The sequence below is a fragment of the Eumetopias jubatus genome, unplaced genomic scaffold (assembly GCF_037043125.1).
Source record: "Eumetopias jubatus isolate StellerSeaLion01/CBP00866 unplaced genomic scaffold, mEumJub1_p1.0 scaffold_17, whole genome shotgun sequence".
In the NCBI taxonomy this organism is placed as follows: domain Eukaryota; kingdom Metazoa; phylum Chordata; class Mammalia; order Carnivora; family Otariidae; genus Eumetopias; species Eumetopias jubatus.
The window spans coordinates 29,059,043-29,082,517 of NW_028274823.1; the positions used below are offsets into that span (position 1 = coordinate 29,059,043).

The 23,475-nt window shown below is 51.3% G+C and overlaps 1 protein-coding gene across 7 annotated transcripts in view; it reads right to left on the bottom strand.

Annotated features, from left to right (window-relative positions):
- Positions 1-23,475, bottom strand: part of PAX2 (paired box 2) — an 83,096-nt gene that overhangs the window by 19,689 nt on the left and 39,932 nt on the right. For 4 of the 7 annotated variants that reach the window (XM_028098781.2, XM_088020183.1, XM_028098784.2 and 1 more), the window contains exon 6: positions 102-277. In XM_028098781.2, the coding sequence (XP_027954582.2) occupies positions 102-277 (176 nt within the window). Of the gene's footprint in view, positions 1-101; positions 278-18,906; positions 18,976-23,475 lie in introns of all 7 variants that reach the window. The other 3 variants (XM_088020182.1, XM_028098782.2, XM_028098780.2) reach the window with 1 other exon arrangement.

Genomic DNA, 23,475 nt, shown 5'->3' on the forward strand with positions numbered 1-23,475 from the left:
ACCCATATGCCGTGCATGTGATGCTGGTATCGCACGTTCTCCAGAGGCGTTGTTCTGCCCCGTTCCTGTCCACTCCTACAAGCAGAGAGCTCCTTCCTCACCTGTTCTGATTTGATGTGCTCTGATGCCTGGAAGACGTCGGGGTAGGAAGGACGCTCAAAGACCCGATCCAAAGCTTCCAGCTGCTGCTGGGTGAAGGTGTCAGCTCGCAAGTGCTTCCGCAAACTGTCCACGCCACTCTGGGAGTCTCCATTGGGGACTGAGCCCTCGGACACATCTGGAGGACACACAGACACTGGGGGCATCAGCGCGGGCCAGCACAGGCACAGTGGGTCAAGGGGGCTTTCTACCTCTGCTGGGACCCCTCATTCCCAGCTTCTAGGCTAGAGCAGCAGACCCAGGGGCTGACCGTGCCTCAGAGATCTGGCTGGGGAAGCCAGAGCCTCTGAGTGCCGGGGCCCGGGGGTGCGGGGAGGACTGGGCAGAGGTACAGCCAGGGGTCTCCTTAGGGGATGTCTCCCCTGAACCCCTTCTGTCCCCAGGCCTGGGTCAGCCTGGGGGAGGAGCTGGGTGTCTCAGACCAGCATTACTGAGCCTGTGGAGAATTGAACTCGGCTCTGAGATGAATTTCAGTTCCACTGACTCCAAGGGTGGAAAATCATCAAATCTCCAAGGCTGAGTGTAACATGGGGGCTGGGTGAAGTAATTAACTTCACCACTGAGGGAGGAGGGACTGTGAAAGTCAAGCTGAAGCATTCTGCTCGCGCTGGGCCAGGACTGAGACCAGAGCAGGAGGACAGCAGGTGGCACATGAGCAGTGAGATACCGCCTTGGGCAGAGACTAAAGACAGCATCTCTGTGGGTGCTCTTGTGCCTGGACCGCCCTCCTCATCCTCTGTCTCCGACCCGGACTCTGACTAGGCCTCTGTCAGGGGCCAGCTCCTCGGGCCCCCGGCTCCCCCTGTGGTTCTCACAGAGAGCTGACACTCACTCCGTGAAGGAAAGGCCAACGGTGGTGCCGCACTCGGGCCCGCTCCCTGGGGCTGCAGGCCAATTCTGTCCAGGTCCCACTCTACCCAGGCTTTCTGCTACCCTTCCCTCCCCATCCCTGCCCCCCTGCATCAGGTCTGTTAGAGTTTCCAGAGCACACAGTGAGCTAAGTGCCTGCTCTCTGTCTCTCTCTGAATGTCTACCCCCGGAAGCTGGGTCCACACCAGCCACAGTGTGGCTACTCCTTGGCTTCCTTCAGCCCAAGACCCACTGAGGAGCCTTGGGCCTGGGGCCAGCCCACGCTGTAGGCCTCAGGGTGTTCCTCTGGGACTGTGATATATATCAGTTTATAGGTGATTATACGATATGATATAATCAATATTGCATTATATACAGTAACACCGTACAGTATCGTTCAGGAGACCATAGAAAATATTACATATTGATTAACCTCAACCTGCAGCCATCCTCTCTTCTGGCCTCGCAGATGGAGCATGGGGTCTGCTTTCCAAATGGGACCTGCTGTCTTTCCCCCCACCCCACTCTATTCTTCAGGAGGTGGGAAAGCAAAGAAAGTGTGTGTGTGTGTGTGTGTGTGTGTGTGTGTGTGTGTGTGTGTGTGTGTGTGAGAGAGAGAGAGAGAGAGAGAGAGAGAGAGAGAGAGAGAGAGAGAGAGAGAGAGAAATGAAGAGCAGGATCTAGTCTGAGCTGGATAGACAGACACAGGGGCAGCCTCCATGGTATTTCTATGTTCCCTGCATTCCTATGGACACAAAACTTGGTGGTTGTGTTTTTTACTGTGTAAGCCTCTGGAATGATTTTCTGTCTTAGAGACTGTGTGTGTCTCTCTTATATGAGTTGGGGTGTGGCATATTTAGTTTTTCCTTTTCTGTGGGTATTCTCTGTGTATATGCATTTGTACATGTCTGAACATCCAGATAAATATGTGTGTGTGTCTGTGTGAGTGACAGAGAGAGAGCTGTTCTCAAAGTGTGTGTATGTGTGTGTGTGTACACGTGTGTGATTGCACGGGGAGCGTGAGCTCAGGTGCCCCATGTTTCTTCTGTGCCTGCTTTTCTTTCAAGGACGTGCTATCCTCCTAATTCCACCCCTTGTAGCTGTTTGCATATCCCATTGTGTCTAATCCTCCCCTGCTGGAGTCCTCCTACTTTTTAGGGAAGCCCTGCTGTCTTTGTGTGTGGTTAGTGCAGTGTCACCAATGGGTCCTGGGGAGGAAGGTGTGCATTTGTCTGGGAGCATGTGCTCAGACGTTATGTGCATGGGTGTGTGCATATGTGTGGGAAGGCTCGTATCATGCCTCTGTGGGGATTTGTGTATAAGCCTGTGTGTGGCTTGGCTCAACCCTGTGTGTGTGTGTGTGTGTGTGTGTGTGTGTGTGTGTGTGTAGGGGCTGAACTGAAGCTTTGTCCTCAGGTCACTGGCTGGAGGAGTCTCTTTTCCTTCATTTATTCAGGGGCCCTTCAGATCTTGACAAATCTGTCACTCTAAATTTGCGAGAGATTATGGTGCTCTCTCCCCAGCCCGCAGAGAGGTGATATATGATATCTGCTGCCCCTATTGATTGCCTGATCTGGTGGCAGAGGCCGGCGAAATGAACTTGAAATGAACATCATGCCTCAACTCATTGTGCGTATAATACACTACTTAATCCCACATTTTTCAGCCGCTATGGAATTCAATTGATCAATCATGTTCCACTGATGGTACTGTTTTAGGGGTTATTGCTGCTCCCTCCGCTCACTGACCTTTTTATTTATTTATTTTTTTTGTATACTCAGGCCCTGGTGATAAGACAGGTTGCAGAGGCGGCAATGAAAGGGGGGGGGAGGAAGGAAAGGCAAAGGGAAGCCTGCTTCGGAAGAGGTGGTGGCGGGAGGCGGGCAAAGGGAAGGAGAGGAGGAGGAAGGGCGTGGGGCTGAGGGAGAGAAAGAAGGTGCCGGAGGATCAGGGAAGCAAGGTGGTGTGATGAAAGCCTGCAGAGAACCCCAAGAGAGGCTACAGGAGGCTTGAGGAAACTCCCCAGAGGAGGAGGAAGGCAATGAGGAGGCAGGAAAGGCATCGGTAATGATGAGTGGCGAAGGAGCATAAAGAAAGTTGTGGGGGGTGGGGGCGCAGGGACAGGGAGCGGACAATGGCCCCACTGATGGGGACAGCAAGCTCTCGCAGGCTCTCTCTGGAGGAGGGGTGGCACCCTTCCTTCAGCTGGAGAAGGACAGAAGGGATGAAGGCAAGGGGAGAAGTGGTTGGGAGAAGTCTGGGGTCAGAGGTCCAAGAAGGAGAAGCCCAGGAAAGGAGGAAAGGAAGAGACAGAATGGGCAGAGGAAGAAGGCAAGGTGCTCCTCATGCCGGAAGCCCGGGGAGGTGCTGGCTGGGGAGAAGGCACCTGGACAGGAAACCGGGGTGTCCAGCTAAACAAGGGCCTGGATGGGGGTGGGTTTGGAGGGTAGGGTGAGGAAGGGGAAAAAGAGAAGAGGAGCAGACACAAAAAGAGAACATGGAAGAAGAGACTAGAAGAAGAAAAGATGAAGCGGTGCTCAGCGCTGACCACTGGCAGGCACCTCCTGAGGATGATGGAGAGAGAGCGCTCCGGGTGGGACTTCCCAAGGGGAGACTCCCAGAGGTGACAGCAAGGAGAGGGATGGAACCGCACTAGGAGTCCACTGCTCCCCCCAGGGATCCAAGGCTCGCTGGCAGAGCTGGGCCAAAACAGAGGAGGAGGCAGAAACACGTCTTGATCGAGGTTTCGGAGTGAGTGGGGAAGGAAATGTGTGAGTAATTAGATAGCATCCTTCTCCAAGAAGATTACTGACCCAACAGAGACAGCTCCCTTGTGCCAAGGAGCCAGGCCATGAGTTCCCTGTGGGCAGAGACCATGACTGAATGCATCTCTGTGGTTCCAGTGCTGAGCATGGACATGGGCATAGAGTAGGTGTTTGATGAGTGACTGAATGAATGACTGACCCAGACCCCTGGCCGAAGATCTCTGGACTGGCCACCTGACTGGCTTGGCACCCCAGAACACCCAATCACCTATAAGGCAAGACTCATGCATCCCTAGCAATCAAAGGATGTGGGAAGATCCACAGCAGCTCCCTAGGCAGACTTATGCCCCTTCTCCACTCACCCCTACTGCTGGTGAGCTCCTAACAGCATCACTCTCAGCAACACCACCCTGCCCACCTATAGTGCCTTTGCTCATGGGACAGAGAATACCGTCTTCCCAGTTAAGAGCAACACTTGATCGGGGAGCTACAGAACCACCATCCAAAGAAGGCAGCGGAGGTCGCTTGAGAACAGGGACCAGAGACAGCCTCTAAACTGGACTCCCCACACCAAGGCCTTGTCACAGACAGCAGGGGTGGGATAAAATGGGTCTATTGGCCCGTGGTGGGAGCTGGTTCCCGAGAAGTCCTTTCCTAAGTGACGGGAGGGAGGAGGCCCTCGGCCTTTATCTTGATGAGATAAGCCAACCCCTTGTCAGGGTTCCCAGAAGAGGGCTGGAGTGTGGTGGCCACGTGTCCTGGGTTTTGTGGAACAATTCTGATTTTTTAATTCTCTTTCCCACTGCCAGGCCATATTTTTAGATTAAGGCTGGAAAATGTGTTTGCTGTTAAGTTTAGTAAGACCTCACCCTGCACCCTGCCAGAGTGAGGAAGGGACCGTGTGCTAGTCAGTCTCCATGTGTGGAGGATTCAGCCCTGTTCTACTACTGTCCCCAGCCATCAGCCCTTAGCAGCTTACAGTACTCAGCTTATTACATGCCATTGAATCCTCCCCACAACACTGTGAGGTCAGGACTGTGATACCTATGTGAAAGAGAGGGAAACTGAGGCAAAGAGACGTTAAGTTGCTTAGCTAAGGCTAGGCGGCTGGTTAGTGACAGTCAGGATTTGCAGGTCTGCTTGACCTAGAGCCTACCCACTACATCATTTCACTCTGCTGCCTGGGTCCCAAACCCAGGGGCTCAGCTGGGGACCACATGACTCCATCTGGGGCATGGTCTTCCTCCTAGCACCCCCCTTCTCTGCCTTGCACCCTCCCTACACTGAAGGCACAGCCTACGGCCCTGAGCTGGCTGAGCACAGACTGTTTGAAAATGACTAAGAGACACTTGGCCCAAATTTCCCATTTTACAGTAAGAAAAACTAGAAGGGGTGAGCAGTGAAGGGGGCGGGGTGGTGACCAGTCCTAGGTCACACAACTAGGTGGTAGGGCTCTCAGGACTGGAGCCCATTCCAGGTGTTTTGTCCACTACAGCAAAAGCACTCTCAAGGAAAGTGAGCTACTACAAGTTCTTTTTGGAATAAGGCAGGATGTAAATAAATTTATTAAATTAAACAAACTGCTGAGCTAAAACTTTGATGAATATTTTTCTTTCAGGGGAACAAAGGCTCATATTGTCTTCTCCTCTGACTGCTTCCTATTTGCTGAGCAGTTAACAGAAAGCTTTCACAAACCTTAGGTTATCTGGGCTTCCTAACCACTCTCCAAAGGAGGTAGGGATGATGATCCCCTTTTTACAGGTGAGGAAACGGCTCAGAGTAAACAAAGTGTAGATTAAATAAGGATAGGTGGCTAGCTCAAGGGCATGTCCAGCAGGGAGCCTGGCACCGGGAAGGTGCTCCGTGGACAGCTGAGGACAGAAGAACAATGGGCTGCAGGAGCTGCCTGCCCAGCCAACGTTCAGAGCGTGGGCTCCAGCAGCTATGCCTGGTCTCCATGGGGACAAAGACAACTGCAAGACCAAAGATCATCTTGACTGGAAGGAGCGCCACTGACATGGTTAATAAAGGTTACCTTCAGGGGCGCCTGGGTGGCTCAGTTGGTTAAGCGACTGCCTTCAGCTCAGGTCATGATCCTGGAGTCCTGGGATCCAGTCCCACATCGGGCTCCCTGCTCAGCGGGGAGTCTGCTTCTCCCTCTGACCCTCTTCCCTCTCGTGCACTCTCTCTCTCTCTCTCTTTCTCTCTCTCAAATAAATAAATAAAATCTTAAAAAAAAATAAAGGTTACCTTCAGATCATGAGAAAATTATTTTCTTCTCATCTAAGTTTTTCCATATTGTCCAGGCTTTGTACAATGAGCATGTACCACTTCTAGAATTGTTAATAAAAATGTCTTTTACTCCTCAGTGAAAGGATCTGATCTCCTCACTCACTTAGCCTTGTCACTCCCCATCTATTCTGGGCGTCCTGGGGGCAGAGCCCTACCTTCCACCCTTCTGATTCCAGGCCAGACCAATCATGAATAGTGTTGTCCAGTGAGAGCTCAGCAGCTTGGGCAGGAGGGAAGCCACTGAATACCAGGTCTTAGGGATGAGGGCTAGTCACAGAAGTGTTCTGTCCTCCTGTGGGATGACTTTCTACCTGAATTCTCAAAGTAGTCACTGTGAGGGTCAAGAGAAATTCTTGTGCACTGACCAAAAGGTAGGTGGGGTGATGATTAGAGACAGAATGAAATAATGCCATTTCCTTGGTCAGAAAGCACCCAAGGCTCATCAAAGTCCATAAAATCAAGGTGGGATGAACAAGGGCTATCCCCCAAGTCCCAAGAAGTAGGAATTAGGCATTTGAGAGGAATCCTTTTAAAGTACAGGAAAGAACTATGCTAACTTCAATTTTCTAAGCCCCAGTACACATATCTACCTATGGGGAAACCAACAACATTAGAGCTTTTACATATACTCATTGAATCCACTCAACTTTACGAGGTACTTCTCACTTTTCAGATGAGAGGCAAAATTATTTGTTCAACATTATCCAACTACTAAGCAGCAAAGCCTGGATTTGAACTCAGGATGTCTGACCCCAAAGCCTTCTCCAGGCTACCAAATTTGCCTTTCGTGTCAAAGATCATCATCATCATCATCATTTATGGACACTATGTACTAGGCAGGCTTGAGGTGTATTAGTTCAATTTTACAAATGAGGGAACAAGCCGAGGGAGAGTAAAAATAAGTGTGCAGGATCACACAGCAGAGGGGAAGCAGTCTGGGGGAAAGTTGGTCTTACTTCATCCGAAGACAGAAAATGACCCAAAAGAGCGATAGAGGGAGAAGAGAGAAAAGCAGGGAGGAAGTAGGAACAGTGCTCCCAGACTTCAGCCCCAGGGGGCCGACGGCTGAAGGGGCAGGGGCTGGCTGTGGTTGGGGTGGGGGGCTCAGGCTAACGTGGGCTCCATGGTGTCTGCCCCCCCTGCCCCGGCCTCCTCTGACACTACCTTCCCTCTCTGCGGGGTTCACCCCCAGCTGCCAGTTGTTGCAGTTTCAAACTCAATTGTTCTCCTCGGTACTGAGGCAAATGGAGTCATTAATTACCTTCTATCGGCTGGGCTGAGTTCAGAATGCGATCAATATCCCCGCTTGTCATTCAGGGCAGCCCGCCGGTGCAGCCCGGCCCCACCCCCACGCGCCGCCCGCCCCTCCCCCCTCCCCTCGGAGCGAGCCGGCCTCCCGGGTTGCCCCTCGGGAAGGAGTAGGGATTGGAGCCATGGGGAGGGGACAGCGTGGAGGGGAGTGAGGAGAGAATGGGAGCAAAGGGGACAGAAGGGAGGAAGGGAGGAAGGAAGGAAGAGGGGAAGCTTGGGGGAAAGGAGAGAGAGAGACAGGAAAAGGAAGAGAGGAGAGAGGCCTGTTGCCCTGTGCTGGGAAGGGCTGCAAGGGCCAGGCTGGAGACTGTGCTGGTGGGAACACGGTTTGTCCAAAGAGATGGCATGACATTCCCCGTCGCCTCCCATCCTTAAACTGGACAACCTTCGAGTCTGCCGTGGCCAAGCCAAGCTCAAGAGGAGGGCATAAAGCAGCCCTTGGAAACATGGCCCAAAGTTTAGGCTCTGAGCAAGACTAGGTTCTGCCTGGCCTTCTAGCCTTCACAGACCACCTGCTCTCCTTGACCAAGCTCAGCTTCTAAACACTCAGTGAGTTCATGGTAGGGGGAAAAGTGGGGGTGGTGCCTGGCCTGCCTGACCTCAGTCTTTCTGTGCCCATTTACACACCCATGTGCCTCTAGGGACACTAAACCGCATTAGTGATCTAGTAACGTAACACTGGACTAGGAGTGACATCTGAGTTGAAATCCTGGTTTTGTCGCTCACGTGCTACATGGCCTTGGCCAAGTCCCGTGAGCTTTTCTGGATTGAGTTTCCTCAAAGTTACACCAGGGGGTGGCTAGTTCCTCCCTCAGCAGTATTAATTTCTTCTTTCTCTGTGTTCCAGCAGCCATCTAGCCAAACCTCTATTGTAGAAATAATAATAATAACTGAAATCGATCCAGTTCCTATTACAATAGCAGACACTATGTGTAACATATAGACACTGACTTAATCCTTACAATAACAGCAACTAACATTAAGTGCTTACTATATATTAGGTACTCATCTAAGAATTGTACATATATTCACTCATTTAATTATTACCAGAACTTAAGCAGGAAGTTTCTATTATTATCCCCATTTTGTAGGTGAGGAAATGGATGTGCAGAGGTTCCAGAACTTTCCTAAGGTTACGCAGCTAACAAGTGATACAAGAGGCAGAAGCAAACACAGGCAATTTGCCTGTGGCAGCTTGAGTTTGTAACCTGGAGAAACCAAGGAATGGAAAGGTTAGGTAACTTATCCCAAATTACCTACTATAGCCAGTAAGTGGCAGAGCCAAATTTAGAATCTGTATGTATCATAGTTTTTGTTTGTTTTCTCCACTAAACTGTGACTATTTTGAAGGCAGGGACCCATCTTTTTCATCTTTGTAAATCTAGCATAGGGCCCAAAGTGATAAAAAAAAAAAAAATGTTGGCTGATTCGTTTAACAGAATTCTAGAAGCAAAGGTTGAGAAATTCTTAACTTGCTTTGCTCAACAGTTTACCTTTTAGAAGAAAAAAGAAGCAACAAAGTAAATTGCTACTCTGGATTCAGTGTCATTGCATTTTACAGCTGCAAATTGTCACAGAGATCATTTAATCGGATTCCCTCTTAGAGACAGAAAGAAAAAAAAGGCTCAGAAAGGTTGAGTAATTTTCCCATGTCACACAGCTGGTCATCTTTAAGATGGGAAATGAGGTTCTCAATGCCCAATGCCCTTTTCACTATTCCAAGCTGCTTAATTCTGACCGAGAAACAAAAACCGATAAAAGGGAAGTGATGGGGATCTGGGGAGAAAGCAAGCATGTCTAGAGTTGACAGTAGCCAAGGAAGGAGGCATTGGACAGAATCCAACTTAAGGAAAGCAAACTGCTACATGGGGAGGGAAAGAACAGTCGTGTGATGGCAAGAGATTCTACAAGGGAGTATAATTCCGTAAGGACAGGGTGCTCTAAAAATGAAATTCCACCTCTACAAGCTCAAATAACCAACCAGACAAAGTAAAAGGCCTGGAGTGGGGGAGGGGTTGAAAGAGAAGGACATTTAAGGAAAGGCATTGTTGTTGCACACGGATAAGCTTTAAAATATGATGAGCCTAGATTTTAAAAGGACATGTACACCGAACAGTGGAAGATTATGCAGCCATTAAAAAATCATGTTTTCAAAGAATATTTAATGATATGTGAAAATGGTCCTATATAATGTTAAGTGAAAATAGCAAGACACAAGCTGTATATGCAGTATCATTCCAATTTTGATAAAAAATTATATATGCACAGAAGGAAAAAAAAGACTGTAAAGAACATACCAAATTCTAACAGCGGTTATCTCTTGGTGATGAGATTATGCGTGATTTTTTTAAAAATTTACTGTATATTCCAAATATCTTCCAATGAGCATGTATGACACTTATTATCAGCCAAAAGTTATTTTTCCCTCTCTTAAAAAGGACACACAACAGATGGAAGGAGAGGACCATAACCAAGGATGGATATGAGAGTAGCATGAACCTGTCAGGAAGACAAAAGCTCAGAACAAGCTGAGACAACAGAAAAGGGCCTTTGTAGCTATGTTTGAAGAAAGAACAAAAAGGAAGGCAGGTTTAGGTTCAATACTTGGGAAGGTGAGTAAGACTGAGGAGAAAAAGGGAAAGAAGGCAGAACCTCTCAACCCTCTCTCCCTCGGCTTGCCTTTGTCTTCTCCATCAAAGAAAAGAATCTTCAAAATGGGACCATCAGGAGTCGCCCAGGTCAGGAGGGGGCCAGGCAGGTAACTCATATCTATTCCGATTTACTTAACTTTCCCCAGCCCAGATAATTCATCTACCAGGACCCTGGAGGAGAGAGTAGATAGGATCCTAAATTTTTTGTTGATAATCCTTGAGAAGTCACATTAAAGGGTGAGGCAGTGACAAAGCCCAATGCCATCTTCCCCGCAAAAGGGGGATTTTGCAAATAATGCTCTAATAAATTTAATGCTAGGGTCAGGAAATCTTTTAGAAGAAATTGTTACACAGTTAATTTGTGGGCCCCAGGAAAGAACATGTTGCTACAAGTTGTGGCACATGAATTAGCTATCAATGCTTAGATCAAACGCTGACCCCACCAAAACCTCCTTAATTGCCCTGGTTGGAAGCAACTGTGCGCGCTCTCTCTCTCTTTTTAAAACATTTATCAGAGCACTTTTTACCTTGATCATAGCATCAATCACATTCTGCTAGTATAATGATGTGTACATTTATCTCCCTACTAGATTAGAAGCTTCTTGCAGTCAAGAACTGCATTTTATTTACTTTTGTGAATCAGTCCCGCCATGTTTTATATATAGCAGGCACTCAATCTGCTCATCAACTTAAGTTGCATTTTTTTATTAAGGAAATGCTGTGGATGTGGTGAATGTTAACATTTCACGAAGAATCCCCTTCCTAATTTTATGGACAAGATGAAGAAAAGTGAAATGGCTGATGGCTGCTGGGCTCAATAGTACCCAAAGCATTTGTTTACTGCAACCAGGAGGGAGGTTTCCACTGGCGGGCACTGTCTCTCCTTTATTGTAAAGGCAAATAATTCCTTTTTTCAAGATTGTGTTTATTTATTTGAGAGAGAGAGCACAGAGGGAAACGGGGAGGGAGAAGCAGACTCCCCGCTAAAGAGAGAGACTGATGTGGAGCTCAATCCCAGGACCCTGAGATCATGACCTGAGCCGAAGGCAGACGCCTAACTGACTGAGCCACCCAGGCATTTTTTACTCTTGTAAAAAAAACCCTGCTGGGATGATGCTACAGAAGACATCCTTATGAGCTTAATCAGGTGGAATTAAGAGCCCAAACCAACAAGATGAAATTCAACATGGATAAATGGAATGCCCTATGTTTAGGTTAAAAAAAATCAATTATACAAGTGCACAGTGGGGTAGACCTGGCTTGATAGCAATTGATGTGAAAAAGATCTCGAGGTTTTCGTTGACCACGAACTCAATATGATCTTGAGTTTCACAGAGCTAATAAAAAAAAATCGAATGTAATCTTAGGCTACATTATGGATGCAGAATCTCCAGATGGAGACTGGCAATGGGTCTACTGTTCTTGGCATTGGCTAGACTGTCTCTAGAGTTCAGTGTGCACGTAGGAGAGACTTTAACTGTCAAGAATGAATTCAGAGATGGGTAACCAGGACAGTGGGAAACCTTCCTCCAGTGCAGGGACCACATCGTGTGAGAAACTAAAATCCACCTGGGGCCACGTGGGATGAATGGAAAGAAGGGAGGAAGGTAGGGAGAGAAGAGGGGGCGTCAAAGGGAGATCCTCACCATCACTTTAAGTGGTGAATATTGTTGTCTCTATTTCAAAGATGAGGAACCTGAGATTCAGAGAGATCATGTAAATAGCCAAAGGTCCCACAGCCAGTAAGGAGTGCAGATGGACCCCACATCCGGACATTTGGATTCCAAGGTTTTTCCCTCAACACTAGCCTGACTCAGTATAAAGGCAGTGCTGCTAACAATGACAACTGTCCATGTATGGCCTATGTCCCATGGCCTGTCAGGCAGCACTGCAGGAAGGGAGAGTTCTATGTGAGTGGCACATAAGACCAGACGACCCTTAAGAATCGGAGCCTTTGCCTTGTCACCACCCTTAGCCCAGCCACTGGTCTCCTTCCACATGGGAGGGGGCTCTGGAGACAGTCTCTCTGCATCTTAGCTACTCCAGGGCTCAAGTCCCATCTCCTGCTTGCTCTTCTAGCCACGTCCCTGGATTCCTATTGAATGCTCAGCCACGTGGTTCAGTGTTTAATTAATAGCTTATTGTCTGATGTGTGATAGTCTTGTCTCCCCCAGTAGATTATAAATTCCTGGAGACCCACGTCCTGGTTATTTGTTCCTCTCATACATCCCAACACATTGGGCACTTGGGCCCACAATGATAGAAAGCTCTCCAAAGACATAAGTTTTCTCAATATTCCACTATTTACACACCAAAGCAAAATCATAGACTCTCAGCTCTCTGAATGGTTTATAGGAAATCTGCCCGAGGACAGAGGCATGACCTGAACGATCATTTAGGGCCCTCATACTTCCTCACCAAACAGTAGAGGAGAGACCTAGAACTCCAGAGAATTATACCAGGACAGTTACTTTCCGCATTCTGAAAAAGTTCGTCCCCCCCTCCTCCCCAAACCCCCCAGTTACCTGTAGCAAAGAAGGGCATGAGCACCCACGGCCAACACACAGCCCGAGTGAGCGCATGTGACCCATCTATGAAGTAGGAGCAGTTGAGCAGGTAGAGATGAAGCTGGAGGGAAGGGAAGACCAGAGGCAATGACGGGAGGGGAGCAAACAGGTAGTGGAGAGAGAATCGAACTGCACAGAGGAAGGGGAGGAGTGAGCCCTGGGTGGGTGTGGGTGAATTCCCCAGAGTGATCAACTTTCCTGCTTGAGAGTAGGCACCGTGCCTTCCTGCTGGCCACCTGGCAGAGGCTAGGGCTCCGGGCTCCCCAGTGGGGCCACCGACCACCCACCACCGGTGGGGAAGGAGCATCTGTCTGTGTGGGGACGGAGTCTTCCTTCCGACCTACGTGGGCTCTCAGGGAGGGGCTGGGGCCTGCTGCCTGGTGCTGGGTTCCAGCTGGGGCCAGGACCAGTTAGAAACCTCTCTGGAGCCAAGAGGGAAGGGGGCTTTGTTAGCTCAAAGGACACAAGCAAGGCGAAAAATTACATACCAGGCCGCCCTAAGTATGCTTGTTTAGAGAAACTGCTTGCATTTATGAAGTCTTTGGTGCGGAAAGCAGGGTTGCAAATGACTGCATCAGAGCGACAGTAAAGGCCATTAATTTCCTGTTATGTTTTCCTGTGTTGGGGGCTTTATTAATTTAATTTTACACTGTCGAACAACAGCGAGAGCTGACACTGCCACACCGCCACGGCTGGGGTTTTCTTTTTGTGTGTGTAGCAAGGCTTTGCCTGACATGCAAATCAACGCTATTACCGGAACCAATAAAGATGTGTGGTGGGAAGAGGGGAGGGATGAGGAGAGGGAGGGAGGGGAGGAGGGAGGGGAAAGGAGAGAGAAAGGAGAGAGAAAGGGCGAAAGCCATCCTTGACCAGTTTCTGTCTCCCTCCATGCCTGGCATCTCCTGGCTTCCAGAGCATCCTCTACAATCAGCAATTTCTGCCCATCCTTCACTTTCCCTTCGACTCTTCTTCCCTTGACTGTCTGTCTTCAGATGACTCCACCTCTGCTGTCCTCCTCTGTCCCAGCTCCTGGCGGGACAGGGACACAAAATTCCCGGGGAGAGGAGGGAGACAGACTTCCCCTCCCCACATCCCATCCCCAGCTGAGGCATGTCACCGGAGCACGGGGGCAAGGGGCACGCCAACCCACACTCCCCTTTCCTCCAAAGTCAAGGATTCTGGCCCATTTACATGTGATTAGTGTATGCACACGTGAACCCCTAGAAGGGCAGATATCCCACCTTGCTTATAAGTCCCTCTGAGAGCGCCCAGATCCTTAACCTTGTCAACCATTCATTTCCTTTGAATTCCCAGAAAAAAAAAAATACTGTCTCTTTTCTCCGTAAGAGATTCCAGCAGCTGTCTTCAGTAGTTACAGGGTATCCAGTTGGCCTAGACCATGATACCAGAGAAAGGAATCCCAGAGTCAGAAAAAAGGCAGCTTCCTGGGAGGCCACATTCTGATCCCTTTGACTACTTATGCCTCACAACAACCACCCCAAGACCGTCCGCACTGCCCCTCACACAGAGCAGCTTCCACAGGCTGGCTGCCCCAGGGGTCCATGCTGCCTTCTGTCCAGCTTGCCACGCCACCAATCTGCCTGGGGCGGGGGGAGGCACACTGCCCATGTGTCTGGGTTGGCCACACCACCAAAGGAGAAGATGGGGGGCTGAGCAGGCAAGAGGGAAGGAAAGTGAAGCTCCTGGAGTCACTCCTACCAAACACACCGTCTGCACCCTTCCATCCAGACTTTGCAGTTGGCCGGGGGCCTAGGGAGATCTGTGTGAGCCCGTGGGGGAGAGAGAGAGAGAGAGAGAGAGTGAGTCTATACATCCCTCCCTCTGTCACTGGCTTGCTTGAGCTCCTGCCCGTACTTTCTGCTTCAGGAGCTGTTTGCCAGGCTCTGAGAGGCTGTTGGATGGAATCCAGCTCTCCCTAGGAGGAAAGCATAAACTTCATAAACTGCATTTACTTTAATGCAGGTTCCTGGGGCTGCTTTCCTCGGGCTTTTCTTCCCTCCTCTGTCTGCTCTGTCTTGATCACATTTTATCCCTGGCCCTGTGTGCACCCAGACCTCATGTGTGCGCACCTGCGTGCATGTGTGTGTGTGTGTGTGTGTGTGTGTGTGTGTGCGCGTGCGCGTGGACACACACGCACACTACAGCCAGTGCTTCTGAAAAAGATGAAGGCTCAGGCAGGAGGAGAATGGGCAAGGTGTACAAGCCTTGTTTAAAGGAGAATTCCTTGGCCTGGCCCTGGAGGGGCCCCATGAGATGCCTGTGTACTGTCTCCAGTGGGACAGAGCACAGAGGGTGCTTTGAGACAGGGGGGCAGGCGGGTACTTCAGGGAGGGAGGGATACTGACATTTGGTGGGGACAGCCAAATTAGGAGCCACCTGGAGGCTGGGCCCGGACCTCCAAGGAAGGGAGGGAGAGAAGGCGAGGCCTTCGTGCAGGTTGAGGTTTGTGAGGCCTCACTTGTCTGGTGTTGTCAAGGTCAGCAGGTTCAGGTTCACCGAAGGGTCAGGATGGTTTGAATTACTGGCTCTGCTGCAACTCGGCTTGGAGGCTCGTGATCCGTCTCCCAGCCCCAGAGTCAGGCCCAGCCCTCCCCCCACCCTCCTTGCCTTTGCACCCCCACCCAGGGCAGAATGGGGAGGGTCCCGGAGAGCCCCGCCGGCCACCGAGGCCCCAAGGAAGGCAGGCAGGGAAGCTCTGAGCTCAGGGCTCCTTTGTGGGCAGCCGGCAAGATCAGAGAGGCTGCTCAGACCCATTCCTCTGGCAGGCAGCAATCTGGCCTACCTGTCATCCAAATCCTTTTTCTGAAGTGTCCCCCATGCCCCTGCCCTTCCCAGCTGCCCCTTGGCCAGAGGAGGAGGCAGCGCCCGGAGAGGGGAGCCCAGAAGCAGCAGGGCCTGGCTCCTCCCTCCTGCATCCATAGCCTGCACTTGGGGGAGAAGGGCAGAGCTGAGGCAGCGGATTTCTCGCTTGGTGCCCTTGCGGGTGGAGGAAGGAGAACGATGCCTACCTGCAGGGCTAGAAGGGGGTCGCCATGTGGAAGACTAGGAGGTGAAGACAAATTCTGACAAGATGGGTGTGCATGCCCGTGCACAGGAGTGCACGGACGCAGGGGGCGGGGGGAGAACTTGGGGCCTTTGCTGGGAAAGTTGGGATACTGTGCTGCACCCACCCTAGTTTCCAGTGGTGGAGGGACATAGGCAGCCCCTCCGCGGCAGACCTGTACATTCTCTCCTGGGGGCAGGGGGGCAACCTGTCTATTCTGGCACCTTATGAAGAAGGGGCGCCTGGGTGGCTCAGTTGGTTGAGCGACTGCCTTCGGCTCAGGTCATGATCCTGGAGTCCCGGGATCGAGTCCCGCATCGGGCTCCCTGCTGTCAGTTGGGGAGTCTGCTTCTCCCTCTGACCCTCCCCCCTCTCATGCTCCCTCTCTCTATCTCATTCTCTCTCTCAGATAAATAAATAAAATCTTTAAAAAAAAAAGTCTCTTTTGTGCTAAATCTCAACATAATTCCTCAAACAACCAAATACAACTCTTTCTCCACAACAGCATGAACTGGCTGGGAAACCACTGGTTAGTGATCTGGCTGCCAGTCTCTGGTGTAAACACAGGGATTTATGTCAAATTCATGCACCTATGTCAACTACACAGGCTAAACCCTGGTACTTCCCCACAGAAAAAAGTAAGCCCACGTGTGCACAGATGCCAAATAAAATATCGACATAACCTACCCCCACCTTTGTATAATGATATGGTCAGTGTTCAACAGGCTCATGGCCAACAGTACCCAGAAAATGTGGCTAAAATACGTGATCCATCTAAGATAGAGAATCTCCCCCCTCTGGTTCGAACGGTCTAATTTCCCAGGTTACTGGGAAGATATAATCATAACAATGAATGTGTGTTCATAAGTGGATTTTTTTTTTTTTTTTGGTATCTTAGTGAGTGCTGACCTTTAAACCTTAACTCTTTCTTGGATTGGAGTAGACATTAGCCAGGTTTTGATGATTTGTTGGAAAATGAACATAAGTTGAGCTTTGTTGATACAGTTAAACTCAGGCACTTGTCCAGACAGATGACTACCTTCATGTAGATTTGGTTTCTGGACTTTCATAAAACCTGCCTCATGTGACCTGGGCTGGGTGGTATCGGGCATGTGAAATCATATCATTCCAGCCATAATCCACAGGGTACCTCTCCTTAAAGAACCTCGAACTCTGTTCAGCTTCCCTCTGCCAATATAATGTTTTCTTACAGTGCCTGGCCAGGGCCTGGAGGACAGCGAAAGCCAAAAGAGGTTCTGTGATTTCCTGCCCACGATGGAAGCTCACGCCAGGGTTCTGAGAGCACACCACCCTGGGCTCCACACTTCTGGGGTGGTAGGGGGTGGTATTCTTTGAGAAGGAAAGCACCGGCTGGGGACGTAGGTGGGGAAGGAGGAGGTGGTACACAGACATAACTGTGCCCATGCTCCGGGTTTCGGTTAAGGAATCTGCAACATGGTGCAGCCTCGAGGTGTCTTCTGGACACTCCTCGGCACCCCTCCCAGCTCCTTTGGGCTGAATAATCCTGTCCCACTAACATGGTGTATACTCCGCCAAACTTCCCGAAGCTCTTCCCATGCAAGCCGCCCTCTGCATCTGGACCAAAAGGCCACAGACAACGGCGCTGTGGGCCCGAGGGAGTCAGGCTCTGGCTCCTGCCTCTGCCTCTCAAGCCCTCCACCCGTGCCAGCCTCCCAAGGAGCGCTCACCTGCGGCCTTCCCCCTTCCCCCATCAGCCTCCTCCAGGACCACTGGCACGCCCGAAGTCCCAGGGCCTGGCTGCAGCGGAGGGATTGGGGGCAGCCTCTCTTCTTGGGGGGGGTGTCCTCCTTGTCTGCCTTTTCTGACACCAGCACTCCTCCCGCTGCCCCTCCAGGAAGAGAGTGGGGAAGAGAGGCCAGTGACCAGGGCACGCCTGGTTTACATTAATGAGATACACCGGGTGTAATCCGGCCACGGAGGCAGCCTACAAAAGGAGGCAATCGCGGGCGGCCAGGAGCAGGGCTGCTCAGGTAATTGGTTTATCTATCTGGAAGCAGGGGGAGCAATCTCAGCACAGACAGACTAGCAGTAAAGTCTCTTCCTTAAGGCTATTTCCTTTGTCTTTTCAATTGCTTGCACATCCATGTGAGAGAGGGAGAGAGTGTTAAAGAGAGAGGGAGAGGGAGAAATGTTAATTTGTGAATTAATGGCTTTTCTCAGCGGAATTGTAAATTCAAATGTCACCTCACACGGTGACACCACGGCTGGTCTGCTGAAGAAGCAATGATAAGATCCCCCACCTCCCTCGGTGCCCCTCCCTCCCCAAAGATAGCTGTGGAGTGGAACATGCTACTTTTAATTTGCAATAACAACACAACAGAGGTATGCAGTAATGACTGCCTTCCTCCACCCTCCTCCTGGCTTCCTTCCCCCCAGTCCAGTTGGCTCCCCATTTCCTCCCTCCCCACCCCTTTGCTCTTCTGAAACAACACCTCACCTCACCCCGGCTGCCCCCCAGCCCAGCCAGGGCCCTATCACATGGGGGGGGGGGCGTGTGCCTTCGAAATTGACGATGCTGCAACCCTCTCTTCTCCTTCAATAATCAGGGAATTAATGACCCTGAAGTTAAAGTGAGGCTGATACCGAGGCCCTGCCCAGCGTTGGGAAAAAGCCTTCATTGTTTTCAAGCAGGAGGCGGGCAGCAGTGAGGGAGATTCATGGATGGAGATTGAATATGCAATTTTCTTTCACCTTGCCAAGAGCTGCCCCTGGGCTGTGCCTGGCCTAAATTTTTCCTTTTACCATCTCTGCCTTATCCGGCCCTCCCACCTCCCTTCCATTCTTTCCAGAAAATTACCTTCAAAATTGATTTCCACTTTTACAAACAAATATAATGGGAACACAGGAAAAAACTTGGGCCGTGATGAATTAGGGCTGTCAGGTGCTTCCAGGTCTCCTTTGCTTTTGTTTTACTACCCGATCTGTTCTTTGTTTTTCCAAGGGCTGGAAAAAGTGCCCCCCATCCACTGAGTGCCTGACCCTCCAGGCCACTGGGGCCTCAGCCCCCAAACCCAGCAGTGGCCCGTGGCGGAAGTGATCCAGGACCTGAGACTCTGTTAGCCTCTTGGTTTCCCAGTGGGAGCCTGACCCAACTCCTCATTTCCGCTCCCTGGCTCTTAGGAGCCCACTCTCCGAATTGTCTATAACCGCCACCGCCCCAGCTCTTTCCCCTGACCCCCACACCATATTCCCTCTGGCCCCCATACCTCTTAAAGTCCAGACCAGATGCAAACCTCCACCTCCTCTAATGTGGGCAGGATCAGTGTATACCTCGACTAGAGCAAATAAGAGACAGACAGGCACTGAGAGATCCCGAAAGACAGGCAGGTAGAAGACTGGGGACAAGACCCTGAGATTGGGAGACCAGGCTCCTCCTCAAAGGGCTTCGAGGTTTCTGAGCCACAACTCCCACACAGCCTTAGGGTGTAAGGGCTCCCAGCCTCAGTCTCCCCAGCCTTGGGCCCCAGGCAAACCTGGAGGCAGGCTCAGGACAGCCCATGTATTTGCCTACAGAATGCAAGGTGATGCCTACAGGGCCCTTTGGGCAAAACTCTATATGCACACCCGTGTCTCAGGACCATGGACCCTTAACATCCTCAGGCCTGGCCTAGAGCTCTCCCCGCTCACTAGTACTGGTGGACATGCATTTGCTCACATCTGGTCGTCTATTCAAGTATATACACTACCCAGAAGACTGCCTGCCTGCCCAGTACATGGCATTCCATGCCCCTTTTCACCCAGAGATTTCAGAATGGTAGAAAACACACATACCTACATTTGCTTAAACCACATAAAAAATTACATGGTGTCCATAAAACAACAAACACACATTTCCCTAGATAAATAAATAAACTTACATGTGAGAGCAGAAATGCACAGCAATGGATAGAGGGAGGGATGCCTCCAGGTTAGCAAAGAAGGGGGTCCTAGATTTAAGTACATACATCTAAAATGCCTTTGGATGCTGAGAGATGACACGTGGCCCACCCAGATAACCACAGAGCCAATGACCACACAGAGATGGACAAAGGTCCTCCCAATCACACATGGGTGGCTGACATCTCTCCCCCACTCCCTGGTCCCATCCCGGTGAGCTTGTCCCAGCATCAGCTTCCCGCACCAAGATTAGGGAGCCTGGGCCCAAATAAGTTTCCTTCTGACACGACTTCACTTCCCCTCAAAACATAAACCTGCCGATTAGGTCCTCCCCCGCAGACCCATGACGACGACCTGTCTTCCAAGATGGAGTTGGCTCAAGGCTATATGCTTTTGTGTAGCCCTCTCCACAGTCCCCCTGAAGTGAGTGCTGATGCCATCTCCATTTTACAGAGAAGACTGAGCTGATGAAGGGTAAGCGATTTGCCGGAGTCACCAGGATTCAAACCTGGGTGTGCCTCACTCCAGGGCCCACACCCTTCCCCACTGAGCCACACTGCCCGTCCACGCCGCTCCAGGGACTGTCTGCTGGCCTCCACCCGGCCTCCTCCTCCTTCTTCTTGCTGGGTGGGGGTCCTGCAGCCTCCCTTTGCCCAAAGCCAGGGCTCCTGGACCGGGTGGGCGCTGCTCATTGCCACAGCCGGATCCCCTCATTTGCTCCATGTCCAACCTGAGCAACACACTCGGGGACTTCGAGGAGGTAAACTAACTCAGGAAATAAGCCTCTTTTTCCGGTTACGGCTTCATCCGAAGCAGAAGGGAGCTATTAAAGGCAGCGACAGGACTGAGCCGTTTCCCTGCAACCTGCCCTGTCTGCAAATGCACCACCGCACGGGTTTGGCACCTCTCAACTGCACAATTCATTGTGCACCTAATTAATGGAATGCAAAATCACGGCCCCCTGCAATCCCACACATCAAAGGATGATACCAACACACCTCCCCTCACACAGATCAACAGACTCATACCATATGACTTCATTTGGATTTTTGGACAAGTTATGTAATTGCTCTGTGCTTCAACAACACGCATGGACAGCAATGCTTTGGGCTACGGCCAAAAACAACTGGGTGAAGGCAAAGGACTCTGGTTTTCCAGCCTGAAAAAATACAACAGTCTCTATCTTCCAGCCACATAAACCAGGGTATGCAGTGTTCAGGGAAGCAGTGGCCCTTCAAGGGACCCTAACATACTCAACCAAAATTGTACCCAAAAAGAGGTAAGGATCTTAGCAGGGTACTAACTGGGGAGGTTAGTCCCATCTCAGACTGATGGACAGCCTGTCTTCTGGATGCTTCATGACATAGCTTCCTCATCTATCCCTGGTCCCTGTCTCATTCTGGGAGCTTCTGGACTCGGGTAGGTGGGGAGTGTCGAAGCGTCTTGACTAGCACATTTCTCAAAGGAAAGTCTGGGGATTTTTCCATACTTCCGATGGCCAGGGCGTGAGAAGGCGTCTCAGGCAGGCTCACAGTCACTGTCAGGTCCCTTTTTCCCCAGAGTCACAGCTGATCGGCCCTTTACTAATATCCCCACAGATATGATTGCTGCAGATACTAATAACGCTGTCCATATTCCGAGTGCCAATGCCAATAATGCTCTGGGTATTATCACTGTGAACGCCAATAGCTACTGCTGAGATCGTCTCCAATAATGGCAGCACACGCTGCAGTGATTGTCCTCGCTAATGCCCACCACCGTGACATTGTTAGAGCTGAAGAATAGGCCGAACTGTACCCAGAGGCAGGAGCGGGAGCGGCTTCCTTGAGGACTGAGAGGCTCACGGCTTGCCCTCGGGGCATGGCACTTCTAGAGAGATGCCACTGTGCATGGGGCCAAAGGGGGGCCAGCCTGGCAGGGGCAGCGGGGGTCCTCCTGGAGGAGATGTGCCCCTCCGCCCCTGGAGGTCTAGTCCCTTGACATGTATCCCCGTTCCCATCCCAACACCCCTCAGCGCCCCAAGTCACTCGTAGCCTGCGGTGCTGGCCCAGTATCTGAAGGACACACCTGGGTGTGTGGAGCCCATGCCTGAGGCTTTCTCCTGCAACGGCCTGCCAGGTGCTGTGCTAGCTTGGCCTGACTGCAGACTTGGGCTACATCATCTTGACACATAATTATCTCTCCTATTCTTAATCATCTGAGCTGCTCCCTAATGCAAACTGGGCCTGGCTGCTTGGAGGCACCCAGGATGGGGGAGGGGAGCAGGGCTGTGAAAGGTCTGCCTTTGCTCTCTCTTTTCCTCTCCCTTCCACCTGGATCGGACAGGTCAAGTGTGGGTGGCGGCCCCGGGGTGGGATGGGGCAGGTCAGGGAGAACTGGCTTCCCTCACAGGTGCTGGCCTCCACCAGGGAGAGGGCAGCTCCACCTGGTCTGCGGTTTGTCAGGGAAAGCGGAAGTCAAGGCAAGAGAACCATCCCCCCCCAAAAGAAGTAGGGCCTCGGATCCTCCTTGTCCCCTGGCTAGGCCCAGGAGGTAAGTGCTAAGCAGTAAGAGGAAGCTGAGAGCCCCCATGACCCCTCACCTAGAAGATGCCAATTGCTTCCTGAGATGTCTCCCCGCTGCCATCACGGTCAGCCTGCTGGAGGATGGTCTTCCCAAACCCAGCCCTGCTCTTCTCCCTTCCCGCTCAGACACTTTCAGTGGCTACTCATGCCTGCAGAAAAAAGTCCAGACTCCTTATGTGCTCCGGTCTTGGCCTGATCTCCTGCGGCCCTAACCCATGTACTTCGCCTTCCCTCCCGGCCCTTCCCTCTTGCCCCTTCAGCCCTGCCGGACCACGCCTGCATCTTCCCCACCGCAGCACCCTCTGGCCACAAGGCTCAGTCTACCAGACAGAATTTCACACTGCCATTGTCCTTGAACATGCCCCTGGTTCATCCTCCAGTCCCCTCCTTGAAATGCAGCCCTTCCTGCCAGGTTACTCCCTCCTGACTCTGAGTTCCCGTGGCCTGCAGCCCAGACCTCCATCACAACGCAGCTATCTGATGGGCCTTTCTGCTCTCTGGGCTCACATGATTTACACGCCCCACTAGACTGTAAGCTCCTTAAGGACAAGAATCATATCTTGTTCTGCTTTGGGGTCTTCAAGCCTTTCTTGCAGCTGATGCACAGGAAAGGTTCACTGAATTCAATTGACTTGAAACAATGAATGTGATCAATTGCAGGGAGGAGAGCACTCTGTTCCGGGCCGGCTGGGCCCGACCCTGGGTGGCCACAGCCTCCTGCCAGTGCCTCCCTACCCCTGGCCTCTTATGGCCCACAGTAGTCCAGGAAACAGGGCATGCTTGGCCCCAACCGTAGACCAATAGGAGAGAGTACATGGCAGGGGCGGGGGGGTGTGTCCTGTGGCCTCCCCCTGCCCTGCCTGCCGGACATCTCACACTCTAAAAAAGGCAGGGGCTGGTGGTGAAGGGGAAACTCTTGGGGCCCGAGGAAGAATCTTCCAAACCACTCAGGGTGCCAGGGTGCCTGGCTAAGGGGAGTGTGGGAAGGCCCCAGGGAGAACTGGGACCCAGCGCCTTTCCTGAAGCCTCCCCCTGCCCATCAGGGGCTGCCGCCAAAACCACCACAATGAAATTTAGTGAGTGGCAAAGGCCGTGGCAGCCAAATGGGTTTGGATATTTTGGAAGAAGGAGAAATAGAGCCAGACAAGCTGTTTCCCTGTGAAACGAGGCTATTAGGGCTTCTGGAAGGAGGCCAGCACCAGGTCATCACTGTCTTGCCAGACCTAGGCCTCTCCCATGCTCGGTCCCTTCCGCTGGAGGCCAGGGCTTTCATACTCTCTTTGCCCTCAGCCTGGGCCCAGGGAATCTCACTTCTGTCCCTTTTCTCTGTTCCTT